This window comes from Alligator mississippiensis, chromosome 1 (assembly GCF_030867095.1).
Source record: "Alligator mississippiensis isolate rAllMis1 chromosome 1, rAllMis1, whole genome shotgun sequence".
NCBI lineage: Eukaryota > Metazoa > Chordata > Crocodylia > Alligatoridae > Alligator > Alligator mississippiensis.
The window spans coordinates 430,307,866-430,325,311 of NC_081824.1; the positions used below are offsets into that span (position 1 = coordinate 430,307,866).

Sequence of the window (17,446 nt, forward strand, 5' to 3'; positions counted from 1 at the left end):
CACTTCACTTGGAAGTTGGTTCCAGATCCTAGCTGCCCTGACTGTGAAGTAGCGCCTCCTGATGTGTAGTCTGAATCTACCCTCTGCCAGCTTGTGACCCTTATTTCTAGTCACTCCTGGTAGTGCTTGGGGGAACAGGGACTCCCCCAATGCCTGCTGGTCCCCTCTGAGTAGTTTGTAACAGGCCACTAGATCCCCCCTCAGCCTTCTCTTGTGGAGGCTGAACAGGTTCAGGTCCCTTAACCTCTCCTCATAGGGCCTGCCCTGCTGCCCCCTGATCATGCGGGTGGCCCTACTCTGGACCCTCTCAATGCTGTCCACATCGCTCCTGAAGTGCGGCGCCCAGAACTGGACACAGTACTCCAACTCCGGCCTGACCAGTGCCACATAGAGGGGGAGGATCACCTCCTTGGACCTGCTTGAGATGCATCTGTGGATGCATGAGGTAGTGTGGTTGGCCTTCCTAACCATGTCCCCACTCTGTCAGCCCATGTTCATTTTGGCATCGATAATGATGCCAAGATCCTTTTCTGCCTCTGCACTGACAAGAAGGGAGTTCCCCAACCTGTAGGTATGCTGCTGGTTCTTCCTCCCCAGGTGCAGCACCTTGTACTTGTCAGTGTTGAAACCCATCCTGTTCTCATCTGCCCACCCTTGTAACCTGTCTAGGTTCAGTTGCAGCCTGTTCCTTCCTTCTAATGTGCCCACATCCCCCAACATCTTAGTATCGTCAGCAAATTTGAACAGGGTGCTTTTTACCCCCTTGTCCAAGTCACTGATGAAGAGGTTGAACAGCGCGGGTCTGAGGACCGAGCCCTGGGGGACCCCACTGCCCACATTCCTCCAAGTTGAAAATGACCTGTCCACCACCACTCTCGGTGCGGCCCTCCAGCCAGTTAGTGACCCGTTTGACTGTGTAGGTGTCGACGCCACAGTCCCCTAGTTTCTTAATGAGAATGGGGTGAGAGACAGTGTTGAAGGCCTTCCTGAAGTCCAGAAAGGCTATGTCCACTGCTACCCCTGTGTCTAAGGATTTTGTGACCTGGTCATAGAAGGCCACCAGGTTGGTCTGACAGGACCTGCCTCTAATGAACCCGTGTTGGTTGTCCCTAAGGATAGTCTCCTTTGCTGGCCCCTCGTGGACATGCACCAGGATAATTCTCTCAAAAAGCTTATCCAGGATCGAGGTAAGACTAACTGGCCTATAGTTTCCTGGGTCCTCCTTCCTCCCTTTTTTGAAAATGGGAACCACATTGGCCCTTTTCCAGTCCTCTGGCACCACACCAGAGCTCCACGAGTGCTCGTAAAGCTGTGCCAGGGGTCCTGCAATGACCTCTGCTTATTCCCTCAGCATTCTGGGGTGGAGGTCATCAGGACCAGCTGAATTAAATATGTCCAGTCCCTCCAGAAGTTCCCTGACTAGATCCTCACTGACCGTAGGCCTGGGTGCGCCTCCCCTGGGGCCTGAGGGGGTCCCGGCGGCTGGGCTGATCTGGTCCCTGCTCAGGAAAATGGAGGCAAAGAAATTGTTAAATAGATTAGCCTTGTCACCTGGTGCGACAACCAGATTTCCTAGCATGTCTTATAGAGGCCGCATGTTACCCAGTACCTTCTTTTTGCCCCCTATGTATTATAAAAAGGACTTCTTGTTGTCCTTGATCTGGGTAGCTAGTCCCAGTTCCATCTCCACCTTGGCCTTCCTGACCGCCCCCCTGCAGCCCCGAGCAACCAAAGTATAGTCTTCCCTGGTGATGGTCCCTCTCTTCCATTGGGTGTACACCTCCCTTTTAGCTAGGAGACGTTCCCGTATGCTTTTGGTGAGCCATGGGGGCTTTTGCACCCTCTTGCCCCCTTTGATCCTTGTTGGGATTACCTCCCTTTGGGCTTGGAGGATCATCTCCTTAAGGAACAACCACTCTTCTTGGACACCCGACTCCTCTCCCCTCTGGGACCTCAGTACCTCCCTTTGCCCATAACTTTGTCTTTTGTCCCTGTTCATAATTTTAAATTACTCTTCATCTTGTCACTTTGGCATTGAGAGTACTCCAGGTGATGTGCCAAGCCACCCCTCTATTCTTCAGAGTCCTAAAAGTCTTTACCTTTACTTGTGAAAAGGGCCATTCATCTTTTCCTGCAAATGAACTGCATTGTCCTGGTGTGACTACTTCAGACTGTGAGCTCCTCAGGGCAGAAGTCACATAAAAGATTATTTAAAGAACCTAAACTGCTTAGCATCCTCAGTCTCATTTTGAAAAATGCTTAAATCATTTAGTTCCCTTGAGCTTTTAAATGGTCCAGAGGATTTTATTTACTCATGATAAATAGTCTATTACCTCATCCAATTGCAGTAGCACTGTATAAACAGTCATTAGAAAATGCAGTAAATAGAACTCTCGAACTTGGTACAGTATTTGGTAGAGTGCTGTATGGGAAATGGTTACTTTATAATGTTTTACTTTACCCGCCCCCAAATTTCTTTGTTATAAAGTAGTGATGGAAAAAGCTATAATATTTCATAGTGTGGAAAGGGGAAGTTTTGGGCTAGTAAGATGTTACTAATAGATTCCTTAAGGATTTATTTTTGAGACCTATTCTAGTAGTGTTAAAATGTTGTAGTCATGATGGTGCAGGAGATATGAGAGAAGCAAGAATTTTTGTGGGTGACATATTGCAGTAACTGCATGACTAGGATGGATTTAGACAAGGTTTTCAGATATTACAGTACCCTTCCTCAGGCAAAATCCTTCCTACCTAGATCTAAGATGCCCCCACCTCCCATGGCAGTGAGATGGGGAATGGGGCTGGGGCAGGGGCACGTCTTGCACAGCTGGGGTACAGGTTAGAGCCATGAGCTCATCTGGGGAGCATGGGGGAGGGGGGGCATGCAGTCCAGGGGGGCATGTGCCCCCGGATCTGCACGTGGGGTGGTGTGGTCTGGGGTGGCGGTGGGCTGTTTTTGGTGGTGGCGCTGTGCTCAAGGCAGTGGCAGCCCTGGGAAGTGGGGGTTGGGGGGCTATGGCGAATTTTGTGGTGACTTCAGCCCCCCCCATGGCCCTGCTCCTAGCGCCGCCACCACCACCCAGCCCGAGCACAGTCCAACCTAGCACCCCCACTGGGGCAGCACCACGCTCTTCCCAGCCCAAGCCACTCTGCCCCACTCCACATGCAGATCCGGGGACGCATACTCCTTGTGCCCACTCAAGCTGTATACCCCCTCCTCATGCCCCCCAGATGAGCTGCTTACAGCTTTGTCCCCAGCCCCCTCCCTACCTCGCTGCTGCTGCAGCCACCCATGCTGCCCAGCATTTGGGGCGGGGGGGGTACATGCCCCCCTCCCTCCCGACCTGTGTGGCGGATGCCCAGGGCGGGCTGCAGTGGTGCTTGGGGTGCAAAGCCCAGCATGCAGCAGCAGCGGCCTCTGCCACTCACAGATTGAGGTGGGGCATGTGCCCCCCCAGGGCCTGCGCCATGGTGCATGCAGTGGCGGAAGCTCCCCCTGCCCCCTCCCCCCCCCCCCCCCCCCCCCGACAAGCCACCCAGGCTTGATCCTTCCACCACCTGCCTGGAGCCCTACTCATCTTACAGGCTTCTTCCGCCTCTGCTGTACTCTGTCCTTTGCCAAGGGGGGGCCTCAATCTGGCCCCTGTTCCTTCCCTTCCCTTCCCCTCCCCTCCCCTCCCCTCCCCTCCCCTCCCCTCCCCTCCCCTCCCACTGACTGATGCACACATTTGGCCACCCCAGCCCAGGATTGACTGCAGGAGGCTCCGGGATCAATTGGTCGATCCCAACTGACCAGTTGGTTACCACTGGTTTACGTGGTAATGAAAGGGAATGCGTGATGTGATTTATTTGTGTTTATTAGGGGTCTTTTGATGGCCTTGGAGTCTTATTCTTAGGTGGTGATCTTCCTACACTTGTTGACAGAGAAGATACCTGGGTTCTGACTTTCTCAAAATATCTATTTTCTGCTTTTCAGTGAGATATGATGAACTCTATGCCTTCTCTTACAATCCAAAGCAGAAGGAGTCTGAACAGGTGAAAGGCTGGCAGCTTATCGACTTAGCAGAAGAATATAAGCGGATGGGAGTGCCAAACACCAACTGGCAGTTGTCTGATGCAAATCGTGATTATAAGGTAAAAGATAATGGGCAATTTGGCAATAGAGGGAAATTATGTACATTTATCTCTGTCACATCTTGACCTTACAACCGCTGATTCCAGTCCAGCAGGAAATATCTGTAATGCTGTGAAAACCTCAAAACTCTTGAATTCCAAGCTTTTTCCAATAAGGTAAAACCAGAGGCATAGTGGGATAGCCAACTTTTTATGAGCAAGGGGAACCTTTGGACAGCATGGTTTATTTCTTATTTTGATGCTGAGCTACAGTAATTTTGTTCTTTGCTGCCTTCATAGCGCTCAGTTGGGAAGGATTTTGCTCTGGTATCAGCAGAGTTGAGGTGTGATACTCCTGCTTCTATTGAGATTAAAAAATAAATTCCAAAATAAAAATAAATTTTAAATGTAAAGATGAGTTGGGCTCTATTTGAAAAAGTTCTTTGCATTATTATTCCTAGAAACCAATTTTCAATAAGTCTCAATTTTATAAACTGATACTGGTGTCTCAATCCACTCTACTGAATGTTGAGTTTTTATCATTCTCTCTTATCAGTTTATTCTTTTATCTCATGCGGTGTGCTTTTTCTCTGGTTTTTCCTAGTGAAAGAAACTGTACAGGCTTTTTTTTCCCCCCCTAACTTCTGGACTATTTAGCTCTGCACTGAATGCTGGGTCTATTGATTTGGGAGTAGGGAGGGAAAAGTTAAGGAAATAAATGTAGCTAGCAATCAGTTGTTCATGGCTAGAAGTTTTGCACTGAATTTAAGGGGCCTGCAGATGAAATAGTTATGTTGTGTGTCTGTTGTGTCTTACAGATTTGTGAAACCTATCCTAGAGAACTTTATGTTCCCAGAATTGCAAGCAAACCCATAATCGTCGGTAGCTCCAAGTTCAGAAGCAAAGGAAGATTCCCAGTGTTGTCATATTATCATAGAGACAAAGAGGTATAGTCTGATTTTCCTTTCAGTGCGAGTGGGCTAAAAACTTTCTCAACAGGTGACGCTGGTTCAGGAAAGAAAAGGAGGCAAGTATAATAACCTGGTTCCCCTGAACTGTGATTATTTCTTAACCTCTGACGCTGTGCCTAACAAAATGTTAGGTTATACTTAGCCAATTGTAACATTTTCACACTTTAATATAGGACCTTTAAGATGGTTGAGAGGTTACAGATCTCTTTTAGAAATCTATCCTGCTATTTGGGAGTGTCAAGAATAGCACTCTGAACAAACAGATTTGAAAACCTGCTTTGAGCAGGGGGTTAGACTAAATGACCTGAGGTCCCTTCCAATACAAATTTTCTATAATTCTATGAAACCATAGCAGTAATTGCTGTGGAGGGACAGACAGATGGAAAAGGGCAATATCTCAGCTTGGTTTTTTTTGGTTTTTGTTGTTTTTTTTCCTATTGTAAGCCTTTCTGCTTATCTTAGCAGATATCCTGGTTTTCTCTGTTTAAAAATCCAAAGTTCTCTGATGGAAAGCCCAAAATTCTCTGATTTGAAAACCTCAACATTTGCATTTTTCCACAATTAAAATGAAATGCATAGATAGAGTATCAGTTGGACACAATTTGGAAACCTACCAGTGCCTCCATCATTATAATAAAATAAATTGTAAATACCTATATGTTTTGGCGTTTGACTTTGGTTTTTATATCATGGAAAATCAGAGCTCCCCCCGCCCTCTTCCTCTCACCAGGATGCAGGTCTAGTGTGGCTGTCCCATCTGCTGGCTTGTGGCGCTGAGCAGCCCTGTTCTCTTCAGCTTATCATTTTACTGTGTAATTTTTAGACCTTGTTGCACTTAAACATTTTGAAATTCGTATGTCTAATGTGTTCTTCTAGCAGTGTTCATAATCAGTTTGCAAATTGATTCTTTGTTTCTGTACTAGGCTGCCATTTGCAGATGCAGTCAACCTCTCTCAGGCTTCAGTGCCAGGTGTCTGGAGGATGAGCACATGCTACAAGCAATCAGTAAAGCTAACCCTGCTAATCGCTATATGTATGTCATGGACACCAGACCTAAAGTATGTATTTACATCAGAGCTGCAGCTTAGGCTTCCTTTACTTTATCACTCCAAACATTAGGAGGCAGTGTTGGGGATAGCATCAGGGTCAGTGGGGTTGGTAATATACCATATAATGCTTTTAACCCTTAGATCATCGATTCAAGCTTGGTCCACATCAGTTATGGCCAAAAGATTGTTAATGCTTTCTTGTATGATGTGTGGCCTACCCGAGAGGACTTTGGTAACAGTGGGCATTTGTAAACGTGTACGCATCACAGCTCTGGGTGCTTTTAAAAGTGCTTGGTGCTGCATCGCGTGCATTTGTATAAATGGTGAAATGCGCGTGAGTGCTGAGAAAATGGTGGCGGCGCACTTTTCAACTTTTAGTTCAAAAGCACAAGCCGCCATTTTCTCAGCGCTCACGTGCGTTTCACCATTTATACAAATGCATGGGTCGGAGTGCCGGGTGTGCCGGCTAGTGTGCTCCGCAGACTTAATTAGTTAAATCTGCTCCAATGTGCTGGATTTCCGGTGTATCAGAGCAGACAAAGGTACGTGTATAAATGCCCATTATTTGGAGCACAGCACCACTGTGCAAATTAAAAATAAACAATTTTCTTTTAATGCAGAAAAGTTAACTGCCTCTTCTTGTTCAGACAGATAACTAAGCTAAGTGAAATGTACTTCACTTGGGATTTCTAGCCAAGTGTTTTGAAAAAGATGGTTAAATTTGAACTGCTATACTTAAGCAATAAGTGGCTTTATTTTTAAAGGTGCTAGGTATCTTTCTATGAAGTTAATGGGAACTGTGGGTTGCCCAGCACTTTTGGACTGTAGGCCGCTCTATTAGCATAGAATGCAAAAGGATGAGAAGTTTGCCAGCTGAATTAAAGTGAGCGTGTCTTAAAATCTGGAGATATTAGAAAAGAATGTGTACATCATATCATGTTAGCATTCATAGCCTTTCTAATTCACCAATATCAAATTATTTTGTTCAGATATCATGTAAGCAGTTTGTAGTCTCCTTTACATTTCTGTAGTCAAAAGTCAGATTGAGGCAGAGTAGGTGGTAGAATCGTGTGTAATTGATCACAATCAAGGGTCACCTGTTTGAAACCAAAATAAAGTGCCACATAAATCTTCATATCCCCTCCCTGTCTCCCCTGTATATTTCATCAGCGGTATAAAATACTTCAGTGTGTTTGTTTGCTCATTTATTAGGATTCATTCTTGTCATCCCATTAGGACAGAGGTGGGCAAAATGCGGCCTGGGGGCTGGATGTGGCCCGCCAAGCCATTCTATCTGGCCTGCGGGGCCCCTAAAAATTTAGAAAATTAATATTTATCTGCCCTGGGTTGCCTGTCATGTGGCCTTTGATGGCTTGCCAAAGCTCAGTAAGCGGCCCTCTGCCCAAAATAATTGCCCACCCCTGCATTAGGATGAGTGGCAGTACATACTTATTGCAACTTGTTTCACAGCTTGGGTGGTGTATTTGTGTTGGCTTCATTCAGAAGTTTGTTTCAAATTTCTTTCTGACAATAAAGATTAGAAAATTAATTTAGTTAAAAAGAAAATGTAATATCTGGAGCACAAGAGAGCCCTCAGAAAAATGTCTTATTTGTTGATTCAGATTGAGTTGGCCTAGGTTTTTTGGTAATTCATAATTTTATAGCCATCAGTGGGTACATCTGCATGGCAATGAATATGACGCAATTAATCTCCAGAGCCTTTTGAGATGGAGGGAACTGCTCCTGGGTGTAACATCTACACATGCACCTGGGACAGCCTCAGTGAGCTGGGATGGATCAGGCCCCTAACTGGCTAGACTGACCGGGTACAACTTATGCCTGTGGTCAGCATCCATGCATGTGTTTTAGTGCATTAAATTGCTCTGCCATAAGATAGTACTGTCCCCAATGCAAATTTTAACTTACTGTGCACTAATACTGGCACACATGTAGATGGGGACACTTTGTTGCAGAGCCAATTAGTCTACTCCACAGTAAACTGAAAGTGTAGTTGCACCCAATATATTCAAAGATAATCGTGCTTCTTCCTTCTTACTTCTGGACTTGCAGCATATCTGAAGAAGTTGAACTTTTCAGTTAATTACCTTGTTCATGATTTCACAAAACTATTTAAGATGAATAATTACGATCTTGTATGTCTGGGAGGAAATGGAATCGAGATATGCTATATAGCCGTTCAGAATTATCAGCTCTGCATCTGGTCTGCCTTTTCACCCTTTGTATTTGACATGCAGTCTTCCTCACCATTCATCGTTATGATATCAAAGAAACCTCCTTAAACGTAGCCACAAACCTGGTATCTATTGGTATGCTTATGGATACGTCAGGAGTGGCCACCTTGTGGCATAGGTGCCACAAGTGGCAGGGGCAGCTTCTGAGTGGGGCACATGGCAGGTTGGGGAGGGGTCAGGCAGTACAGGGCAGGGAGCAGAAAGCAAATCATCAGATCAGCCAGGAAGCACAGAGCAGGGAGCAGAACAGCAGAGTGGGCAAGGGAAAGGGATCACAGAGGCACTTGATGAGGGGAGGGTAGAAGGTTAATTTGCTCCAGAAAGTGGCCTCTGACAGGAAGGTTGGCCCACCCTCACTAGTATAAGAGGCGTATGTCTACTGTTTTGTGTTTTAACCCAGTGTCCCACTGAAGTTGCCTCATTATATCATATTTTACGTTTTAGCTTTTAAAAAAGCCTTTTTTTCCCCCCCTGTAGCTTAATGCAATGGCAAACAGAGCAGCAGGTAAAGGCTATGAAAATGAGGACAACTACTCTAACATTAGATTTCAGTTTGTCGGCATTGAAAATATTCATGTAATGAGATCCAGCCTGCAGAAACTTCTAGAAGGTAAGTTGTTGTTCTGCCTCTATAGGGTTTGCTTGCTCTTTGGGTGGGGAGGAGGGGGAATGGGAGGGTGATTAAAAATTGGATAAGTGATCTTTTTATGGTCATTGAATTTTTAATGTTAGTTTATGCAAAGAATACAAATCTTATTTTTCTTTACTGCATTGAATTTAGTAGCTGGTGCGTTATGTCATTTGAGGGGCTGGGAACTGATTTACTGTGAATTTTGAGGGAGCTTTTGTGAAAGGTTAATTATTTGTCTTGATGGAAATATGTCAAGATGTTAAATATTTCTTGGGCTAGGTCTGTTCATGTGCCAGATGATCTACAGGAGACAGTTTGCAGGGCTTAATATATAGTTATAAATCCCTAATGACCTCTGAAAAACTCTAGAGCTCTTGGTTCAGAGATGATACCTTTTATTAAACTAACTGAGAATTCACAAAAAACACCTTTTTCTGCAAGCTTTCAGACCCAAAGGAACAGACTTCCACCTTCAGCTTCCTCTATGAAAAAATGAGGTTTATTTTCTACCCATGGGGACTTTTTACTAACTTTAATTTTCCCTGAGCCTGAGGAAGGTCGTGTGTGCCCGAAAGCTTGCCGAAAAAGGCAAGTTTTTTGTGATTTCTCAGTTGGTCTAATAAAAGGTATCATCTCTGAACCAAGAGTTCTAGAGTTTTTTCAGATGTCATTAGGGATTTATAAATGTATATTAAGAAGCTCATATCCCCACTAAGTGCACTACCTAATTCTTCTCCAGGTGCTGAAAGGGGTTTGGATTGCTTGTCAGGTCACAATAAGAATATCATAACTGCAGTCATTGGAAATTCCTATAAAGGTGCACACTGCCATTAAGGATCTCTGTCCTTTTTAAGTCTAACCTTCTGAGGCAGTTCAGATTCCAGGACAGTGCTCCAGCCTGGATCTGGATTCACCACCTTGGAAAAGACTATGATGCACATGTATGTAACTCATTGGATGAATCAGTTTGACCAATCTCAAACCCAGTGAGTCTGCTCCCATCAGCAAGCTGTCATCCCAGATATGACGGGGAGGTTTCTGGGGAAAAAAAGCTCATAGGCCAGAATCAGAGGCAGCCTGTCTTTAGAAACTGTAAGGAGAAAAACTGGCTTCTCCTGCACTGTGTGAAGTTCAAAGAAAAATTATACAACCTTATACAGGTATTGCTTAAACATGTAAAGATTTTGGTAAAGCTGATGTATGGAAATATGACAGAATAATAACCATGTCTTTCAAAACCAGGATGTAGAGGCAGGACCTTTCCCATTAGGTCATGAGGCCATCAGGATAGGGAACAGTGCATCTGAGTCTAACTTGTCTCTATGCTAAACAGCTTTAGTGAGCAACTTTCCAGTCACAAGTGAGACATCAGCAATGATCCTTTGCAACATCTTGAAATGGGATTTTTCTTTGGCAGAAATACTTTATGCTTTCCCCCTACCCCTTCCCCCTGCAAATTCACTTGATTCCAAGGGTCTTTTATGGAATAAGAGCAAACTCTTCCATGATTATTTACTTAGTGTTAATGGAATCAAGATAATTCAGGTTCTCCAGCATACTGAAATATATCAGTCTGCCGCGTGAAGACATTACTTCTGGCTACAAGTACTCACACCTAAAATCCTTCTTTCACAGCCTGACTGATATCGGACAAAGGAAATTCATGTTCTGTATCTGTTCAAGATATTAAATAGCAGGAAAATTATTCTACAAGGCTACCCTATTTGGCACAATGGTCAAGATAAAGTAATAGATTCAGAGGAGTCTCAATCTTATCTATACATAAAATGGCCATCGAGGATCTGTTCACATGAAAGGCATTTCTTTTACTAGATCTCATGGGATTGGTATCCCATTCAAAAAGGCCATGTTCCAACTGCTGTTTTCCTAGATTCAAAGCCCCCAACACAACTGCTTAGTATTGCTGCTGTAAATTACCGTATCAACCACAACTTGAAGAAAAAGTTGCTGTCCAGCTGTTTGAAGGGTCAGTGTTCTGTCTTGTATAGCTTTGCTTGGAAAAGAGGCCAGCAAGCAAAGATCTGCAGGTTTTGCAAGTGTGCAACATCATTTTCCCTTTGAAAGGTTTTCTTGCCAACTACAAAAGCTAATTTTGGGGAGCTGAGGAGGTTTGTGGGCTTGTTTTACAACAAAATTATGTTCTACAGAAACTATTAGTATAGGTCTCCTAACGTGTTTGGAAATATTTTCTACTTTTAGTTGGTGAAGGGATTCTTTTTTTTATTTGTAGTTATGCTGCAAGACGTCTGTGCTAAGTATGCTGTATCTTTGCTTCCTTTAAATAAGAAATATACTTTAGCTCAGGGGGCATGTGATCTTATATCATCCAGTAAATAATTGCATTGTTTTTGATGCCTAGATTTATCCAGTAAAGACAATTGATCCAAATTATTCTGCTTTCCATGCTCTAGGTCAAGCCACATTGATTGCTTGGCATTCAGATAAATGTTTATATTAAAAACTGTAGGCTTATGGCCTTAGAGTAACACAGCTACAACCAACAACCCTTATGCTAAAAGCTGAATTGCAGATCAGAAGTCATTACCAAAAGATGGTTACATGAGATACAGATACATTGTTAACATGGCTGTGAAGATAGATTACCCCAAGGATCAGCTACATAAAATACAGCCCTCTACTGGTTTAACTCAGTTGAATCCAGTGTAAATTACTCTTAGTAAATGTGCAGTAAGAATATGCTTGTGTAAGTATTTGTCCACAGTTATTCTAGGGAACTATTTGCTTAAGGCTAATGGTCTTACCATCTCCCCTGCCATGTAATATCAAGACACTAATATGACATGCTGCATGCAGTTGCTCTAGGAGAGCTGATCTGTCTACTCCATATCTTGATGTGATTTTACATTAGAGTAAAAAAACAATATGAATGATACTACTGGAAATGTGTCCTCAGATTGATATCATCTGCAGGACTGAGGATGCTCTTCATTTCCCTTCCTCCATTATTGTACATTATTGAGGGTAGGATGGTGGAGTTTACATTAAACAAGAATGGTACATGTGTTCTGGAGACATACACAGAAAGAACTTTATTTTTTCCCTGTTTTTTTCCCCTCTTTCCCTTCCATTTATGTAAATACTACACTCAGATTACTCTTGTTAAAAAATGACCCATTTTATTCTGGCAGTTTTATAGGTTGCTCAGTACTCTAAATATAGTCTGGAAATGATTTACTCCCTTTAAATATTTTGGTGGGTTAGGGTTGTGGAGTTATTTACCTTGTGCTGTCCTGCTCTGTAAGGCCAAGTAGCACTTTTTACTGTGACTGATTTAACTTTATTTACTCAAATGTTGTCCTTGTACCCTTTTGGCAATGCAGACCTAGTTTCTTTCTATTTTATAACCCATTCTATCTGCAGTCTTTTTTATACGGAGAAATGTATTATTTTTCTGTCTGTATTTCTGAAGTGTTGAGAATTTAAAACTTCTTGAAAAGAGAGAATAATGTTTTAAATACCTTTCTAAAATGGAGAAAGGTAGCCTGATATTTGCATTCCCCCCCCCCCCCCTTTTACAGTGATAGGAAGTTAAATGCCTTTTTATTTTTTTGTCTTTCAGTCAGTGGTATAAGGGGCTTGTCTGTCAATGATTTTTTGTCTGGCTTGGAGAACTCTGGCTGGCTGCGTCATATCAAAGCTGTATTGGATGCTGCTGTCGTCTTGGCCAAAGTAACTTGCACACCTCATCTTTTTTGGGATGTGGGGGTGTGGGAGGTTGAGGATGTATTTCATGCTCTTGACTTGTTCCTGCAGCAAAAATAATAACATTTGATTTATGTACTTGCTCTGTTGGGTGTTTTGTTGTAATTGTGCTAGGTACGGACATTACACTTTTACTGAATAAATTATTGGAAACTAGTCTGTGCCTGTAATGGAACAAAAGTTTGGTGCACACAACAGCTCCCCCCACAAAAGGGCAAAAGTGTGTTCTGTTCACTACTGATCTAAACTATGCTGCTTACAGAAAACTGTATAACTTAGTTGTGTAGTTTTACAGCAAGTCCATTTGGCAGAAAAAATAACTGGTATGTGCCTGTTTTGTGTCTTAATTGTCTTTTGAATGTGAAGCAGCCCCCTTTGTACTGTGGTGAAAGGATGTTAGCTTAGCTATATTTTTATAACAGATCTAACCATCAAATATATATAAGGGGTGGGGGGAAGGGGAGTTGGAGGAAATTATTATTAAAAGTTGAGTGCTTCACACGGCCATGATGCTAAGGAAATCAGTTCTAACTTTTGTAGTTTGATTGCAGCTTTCCTTTAGATAGTTAAATCGGCTAACTCCAAGTACTGCCCTCCTCCCCAGTTTAATCTAATAAACATCTGCCAAAGAACTGCTTGGGCCTAGAGGGGATAGGGTAAGCAGGTTTTTACTGCAACCTCTATTTTACAATTGGTGTTAAGTAACAAACTTTATACTAATAGAAAGAGAAATAAAAATTGCAGCAAACACACTTCAAATAATAACAAAAACCATGACTTAATTCACAGGCTGGCAAAATGCTATGATGTGGTATTCTAGTCACAGAATAGCATGCGGTAGGGAAGTGGTTCTCAACATTTTTAGACTCAAGACCGCTCTGAATGTCAGCTCTTAGTTTCCTCTTTTTTTTTTTTCCATAGTCAAAAAAGAAAAGTGTGTAATTCTTTTGCAAAGAACTCGAACCACAACAGGGCACAATGCTTGTGACACTTTGGATTTCTATTTGAAATCTCTGGGTTTAAGTTATGAATCATGTGTAGGTGTTTGCACACAAGTGCTACCATTGTATGGTACCCTGTGGCATCTTGGATGCCATGATTCCCTTGTTGAGAATCACTGTTAGTGTAACTAACTATGTGAATTGGAGCTGTTTTGGTTGTGACCTTGGAAGGGTAGGGTAACAGTTGAGTGCCCTTGTTAATTGGGATATTTAGTTCATGAACTTCTACTGGCTTTAATATTTAAGTATGTGCAGGTCATATACTTTTAAGAGGGGTATTTACTTTTGAATTAGGCATGTTTTATGCTTTAAAGCTACTCTGAAGTGTGCCTGGTATTTTTTCTTAGATGACCATTCCTAGCAACTATCACCTTACACTAGTCTCTTATTATACACTTTTCTAAACATTTTTCTGCTGAATCTTTACATGCACATCTCCACCTATGGATAAATTCTCCATAGACAAAACAGTCACTAGCACCACGACTGAAAGGGACTTGGGGGTCATGACTGACCACAAGATGAACATGAGCCACCAATGCAATACTGCAGCCAGCAAAGCAAACAAAACCTTGGCTTACATCTATCAATGCATCTCAAGCAAGACCCAGGAAGTCATCTCCTGCTGTACTTGGCCTTGGTGAGGCTGCAGCTGGAGTGCTGTGTCCAGTTCTGGGCTCTGCACTTTAGGAAGGATGTGGCGAAGCTTGAGAGAGTCCAGAGGAGAGCCACACACAGGATCAGAGGGCAAGACAACAAGTCTTATGAGGAGAGGCTGAGAGGCATGGGACTCTTCAGCCTGGAGAAGTAAAGGCTCAGGGGGACTTGGTCATAGCCTATAAGTATGTAAGGGGTGTGCATCAGGAACTGGGAGAACATGTGTTCACCAGGGCACCCCACTTGAAGTTGAGGTCTAATGGTCATAAACTCTGGGAAGACCGTTTTAGGCTGAACATAGTAAAAAAAAACTGCTTTCCTGTCAGAGTCCCCAGAGTCTAGAATAGTCTTCTCCCAGAAACGGTACAATCACCTACTCTGGATGTCATTAAGACCCAGTTGGATGCTTACCTTGCTGGGATTATTTGAGCCCAGCAGACTTCCTGCCCCTTGGGCAGAGAGCTGGACCTGATGATCTTGCAGTGTCCTTTTCAGCTGTAATGTCCATGAAAACATTCTCTCTCATACTTGAATCTGTACTACACTTCTTTTCTCGTAGCATAGCAGCACATACAGGTATGTTTGGGGGGTGGGGGGGAAGTGTGTTGCTGCTTGTAAATATGACATTATCATGTCTGCTAGGCTTATAGCTGGAAAACTTTGAGGCAGTAATTCTTGCCATAAAGATTTCTGCCACCTGAAGTAGCACTGGAGTGTTTTAAAGTAGGCTTGGGATTACTTGAAATTAAAAAGCTAACATCTGTCAAAATGTGACTTGCAAATATTTAGATCAATGAAGCATGGCTTCCTGTTTGAATCTTTCTCATACCCCTAAATTCTTGAAGTAGAATGGACAGAATTTTTTAAAAAATACCCAGTACCCCATATTTGTTTTGTGAGATTGTGGTGTATAGTTGAGCCTCTTCCTAGCAGCCTATTGAGACTAGGTGCTACTGGATATTTGGCTGTGAACAAATAGTAGACAATGAAGACCTAGTTTCAAGAGCAAAGAGGGAACTAAACCTTGTCTTTATCATGCAGAGCTTGATAGCTTTGCAAAGGGAAATTCCCAACATTGGCACTGCTCAACATGGTTTGCAGCCAGAAATCACACACTGTGCACTGCCAGGTGAGCCTCAAGTGCTGTCACTAAATAAGTACTGTCATGCAAGTTGTGAAATAAACTGAACTTTTGAATTGTATTTAAGAAATTACTTGTCTGGAACATATGCTACTAAGATTTATTTTCATTTTGCAGGCAATAGTAGTTGAAAATGCAAGTGTGTTAGTGCACTGCTCTGATGGCTGGGACAGGACTTCCCAAGTTTGTTCCCTTGGTGCTCTCTTACTGGATTCCTATTACAGGACAATTAAAGGATTCATGGTGAGCATTTTTTTCATATGGCTAAATTCAATTGCCTTTAAGTCTAGGGTATGAAAATATGAGCTTCCAAATGTAAAGTATAACAGAATAGATAAATTACTGCCTGTTAATTTTGTTTATTTTGCTTTTGTAAAATAAACAAGTTCAAATCGGAACAGTCTGTCTGCATGTCTCCCATTGGAAAGCTATATCAAGTTACGTGGAAAAGCATTATAAACTTTTTATTCATCAGTGTGTGCATTCAAAGTAGCCATGTACTGAACCTGAAGGTAAGCTAAAGTAGTAATTTTGGTAATCCACAGTCTACTAGTATACTTCATAATCTGCGTTCAAAAATCATCAAAATACCTTGGCAAAAATCTTGTACCTGATACTGATATTGTCAACTGGTATCCTGTTCACACACTTTATTTCATGGAATTCAGTGAATTTGAAAGGCAGCATTTAAAACTAATAGAATGAGTAGTATATAGAACGTGTCATAAATACTACTAAAACCAAAAGTTTAGTAGGAGTAAAAAAACAAACCCCAAACCATCAAACTTTCTCATGGGTAAAGGGGATATAAACCTGTTAACTGCTTGAAATTATGGAGATGGTTCTGTTATGGACGTGTCCACCATGGAGTAAGAATTACGGCTTTTTAATAACTTTCGTATGGCATTTGGTACTGATCAGTTGGGCAAGATGCAAATATGATCTGATAAGGCAGTGCTGTCCCAATGGAACCCTGGGGGCTGCATGCAGCCTGTAAGGGGTTACTATGCAGCTCCTATGAAGCTGCTGCCACCTCTTTTTGCACCTCTGCCCCACTTAATTGCTCCTGCCTCAGCCTAGATCTCTAGGTTCCTCCTCCCTCCCTCCCCTCAGTTTTCTCTTCCTGCTCCCACCCCAGGGGTGTGGTGGTACAGCCCATGGTACTGGGTGACCCCATGGTACAGTACAGCAAGGGAGCTGAAGAGGGTGGCATTGCTAGTATGGGCAGTAGGCAGAAACTCCCCCTTCCCTTACTGTCCCTCCCCCCCACTTCACACTACCCGCTACAGGGCCTGGGAGTGTAGCCCAGATGTCTGTGGCTCGCACTAGCATAGCCCCTGGGGCATATGGCCCTATCCCCATGCTAAGGCAATCCTTTTTGCTAATAACAGCTCATATTTATAGAATCTACTAAATACTCCCATGGAAGGGGAGGCTTCCCCTCTTACCATCCATGACTTTCTCCAGTTACCACCAACTGACTTGCATTGCACCTACATTGATGCTTCTTGTAGCACATGGTGCTATCAATGTTCCCAAAATGTAGAAGTCATACTCTACTGATGCATATTGGCATATATTGCTATAAATATTTTAAATTACAAGTACATATAAGAATATCTTCATCTGGCACTTTTTCACCTGCTCCCTAGTTTGCAGAAGTCAGCTTATATGACCTCATTAAGCTCTTCTATAGTGAATTTGGTTTAACAAACCCACTTAAGCTGTTGAGTCAACTAAACATTTTACACTTTTAAAAGATGTAAATAGCTTTCAGACTGGTTGCAAATATATTATGCACACTTCTTTCTCTTTTTGAGTGATTCATTTTTAGTAGTCAAAAGTTGTCATGAAGCCATTGGGACTCAAAATGGTGTTACTGAGCTC

The 17,446-nt window shown here is 42.9% G+C and overlaps 1 protein-coding gene across 1 annotated transcript in view; it reads left to right on the top strand.

Annotated features, from left to right (window-relative positions):
• The window catches only part of MTMR6 (myotubularin related protein 6), a 41,341-nt gene that overhangs the window by 10,209 nt on the left and 13,686 nt on the right, over positions 1–17,446 (top strand). Inside the window, exons 4-9 of the mRNA XM_006274422.4 lie at positions 3,977–4,134; positions 4,932–5,060; positions 6,008–6,142; positions 8,863–8,995; positions 12,618–12,727; positions 15,677–15,802. Of these exons, the coding sequence (XP_006274484.1) occupies positions 3,977–4,134; positions 4,932–5,060; positions 6,008–6,142; positions 8,863–8,995; positions 12,618–12,727; positions 15,677–15,802 (791 nt within the window). The remainder of the gene's footprint in view (positions 1–3,976; positions 4,135–4,931; positions 5,061–6,007; positions 6,143–8,862; positions 8,996–12,617; positions 12,728–15,676; positions 15,803–17,446) is intronic.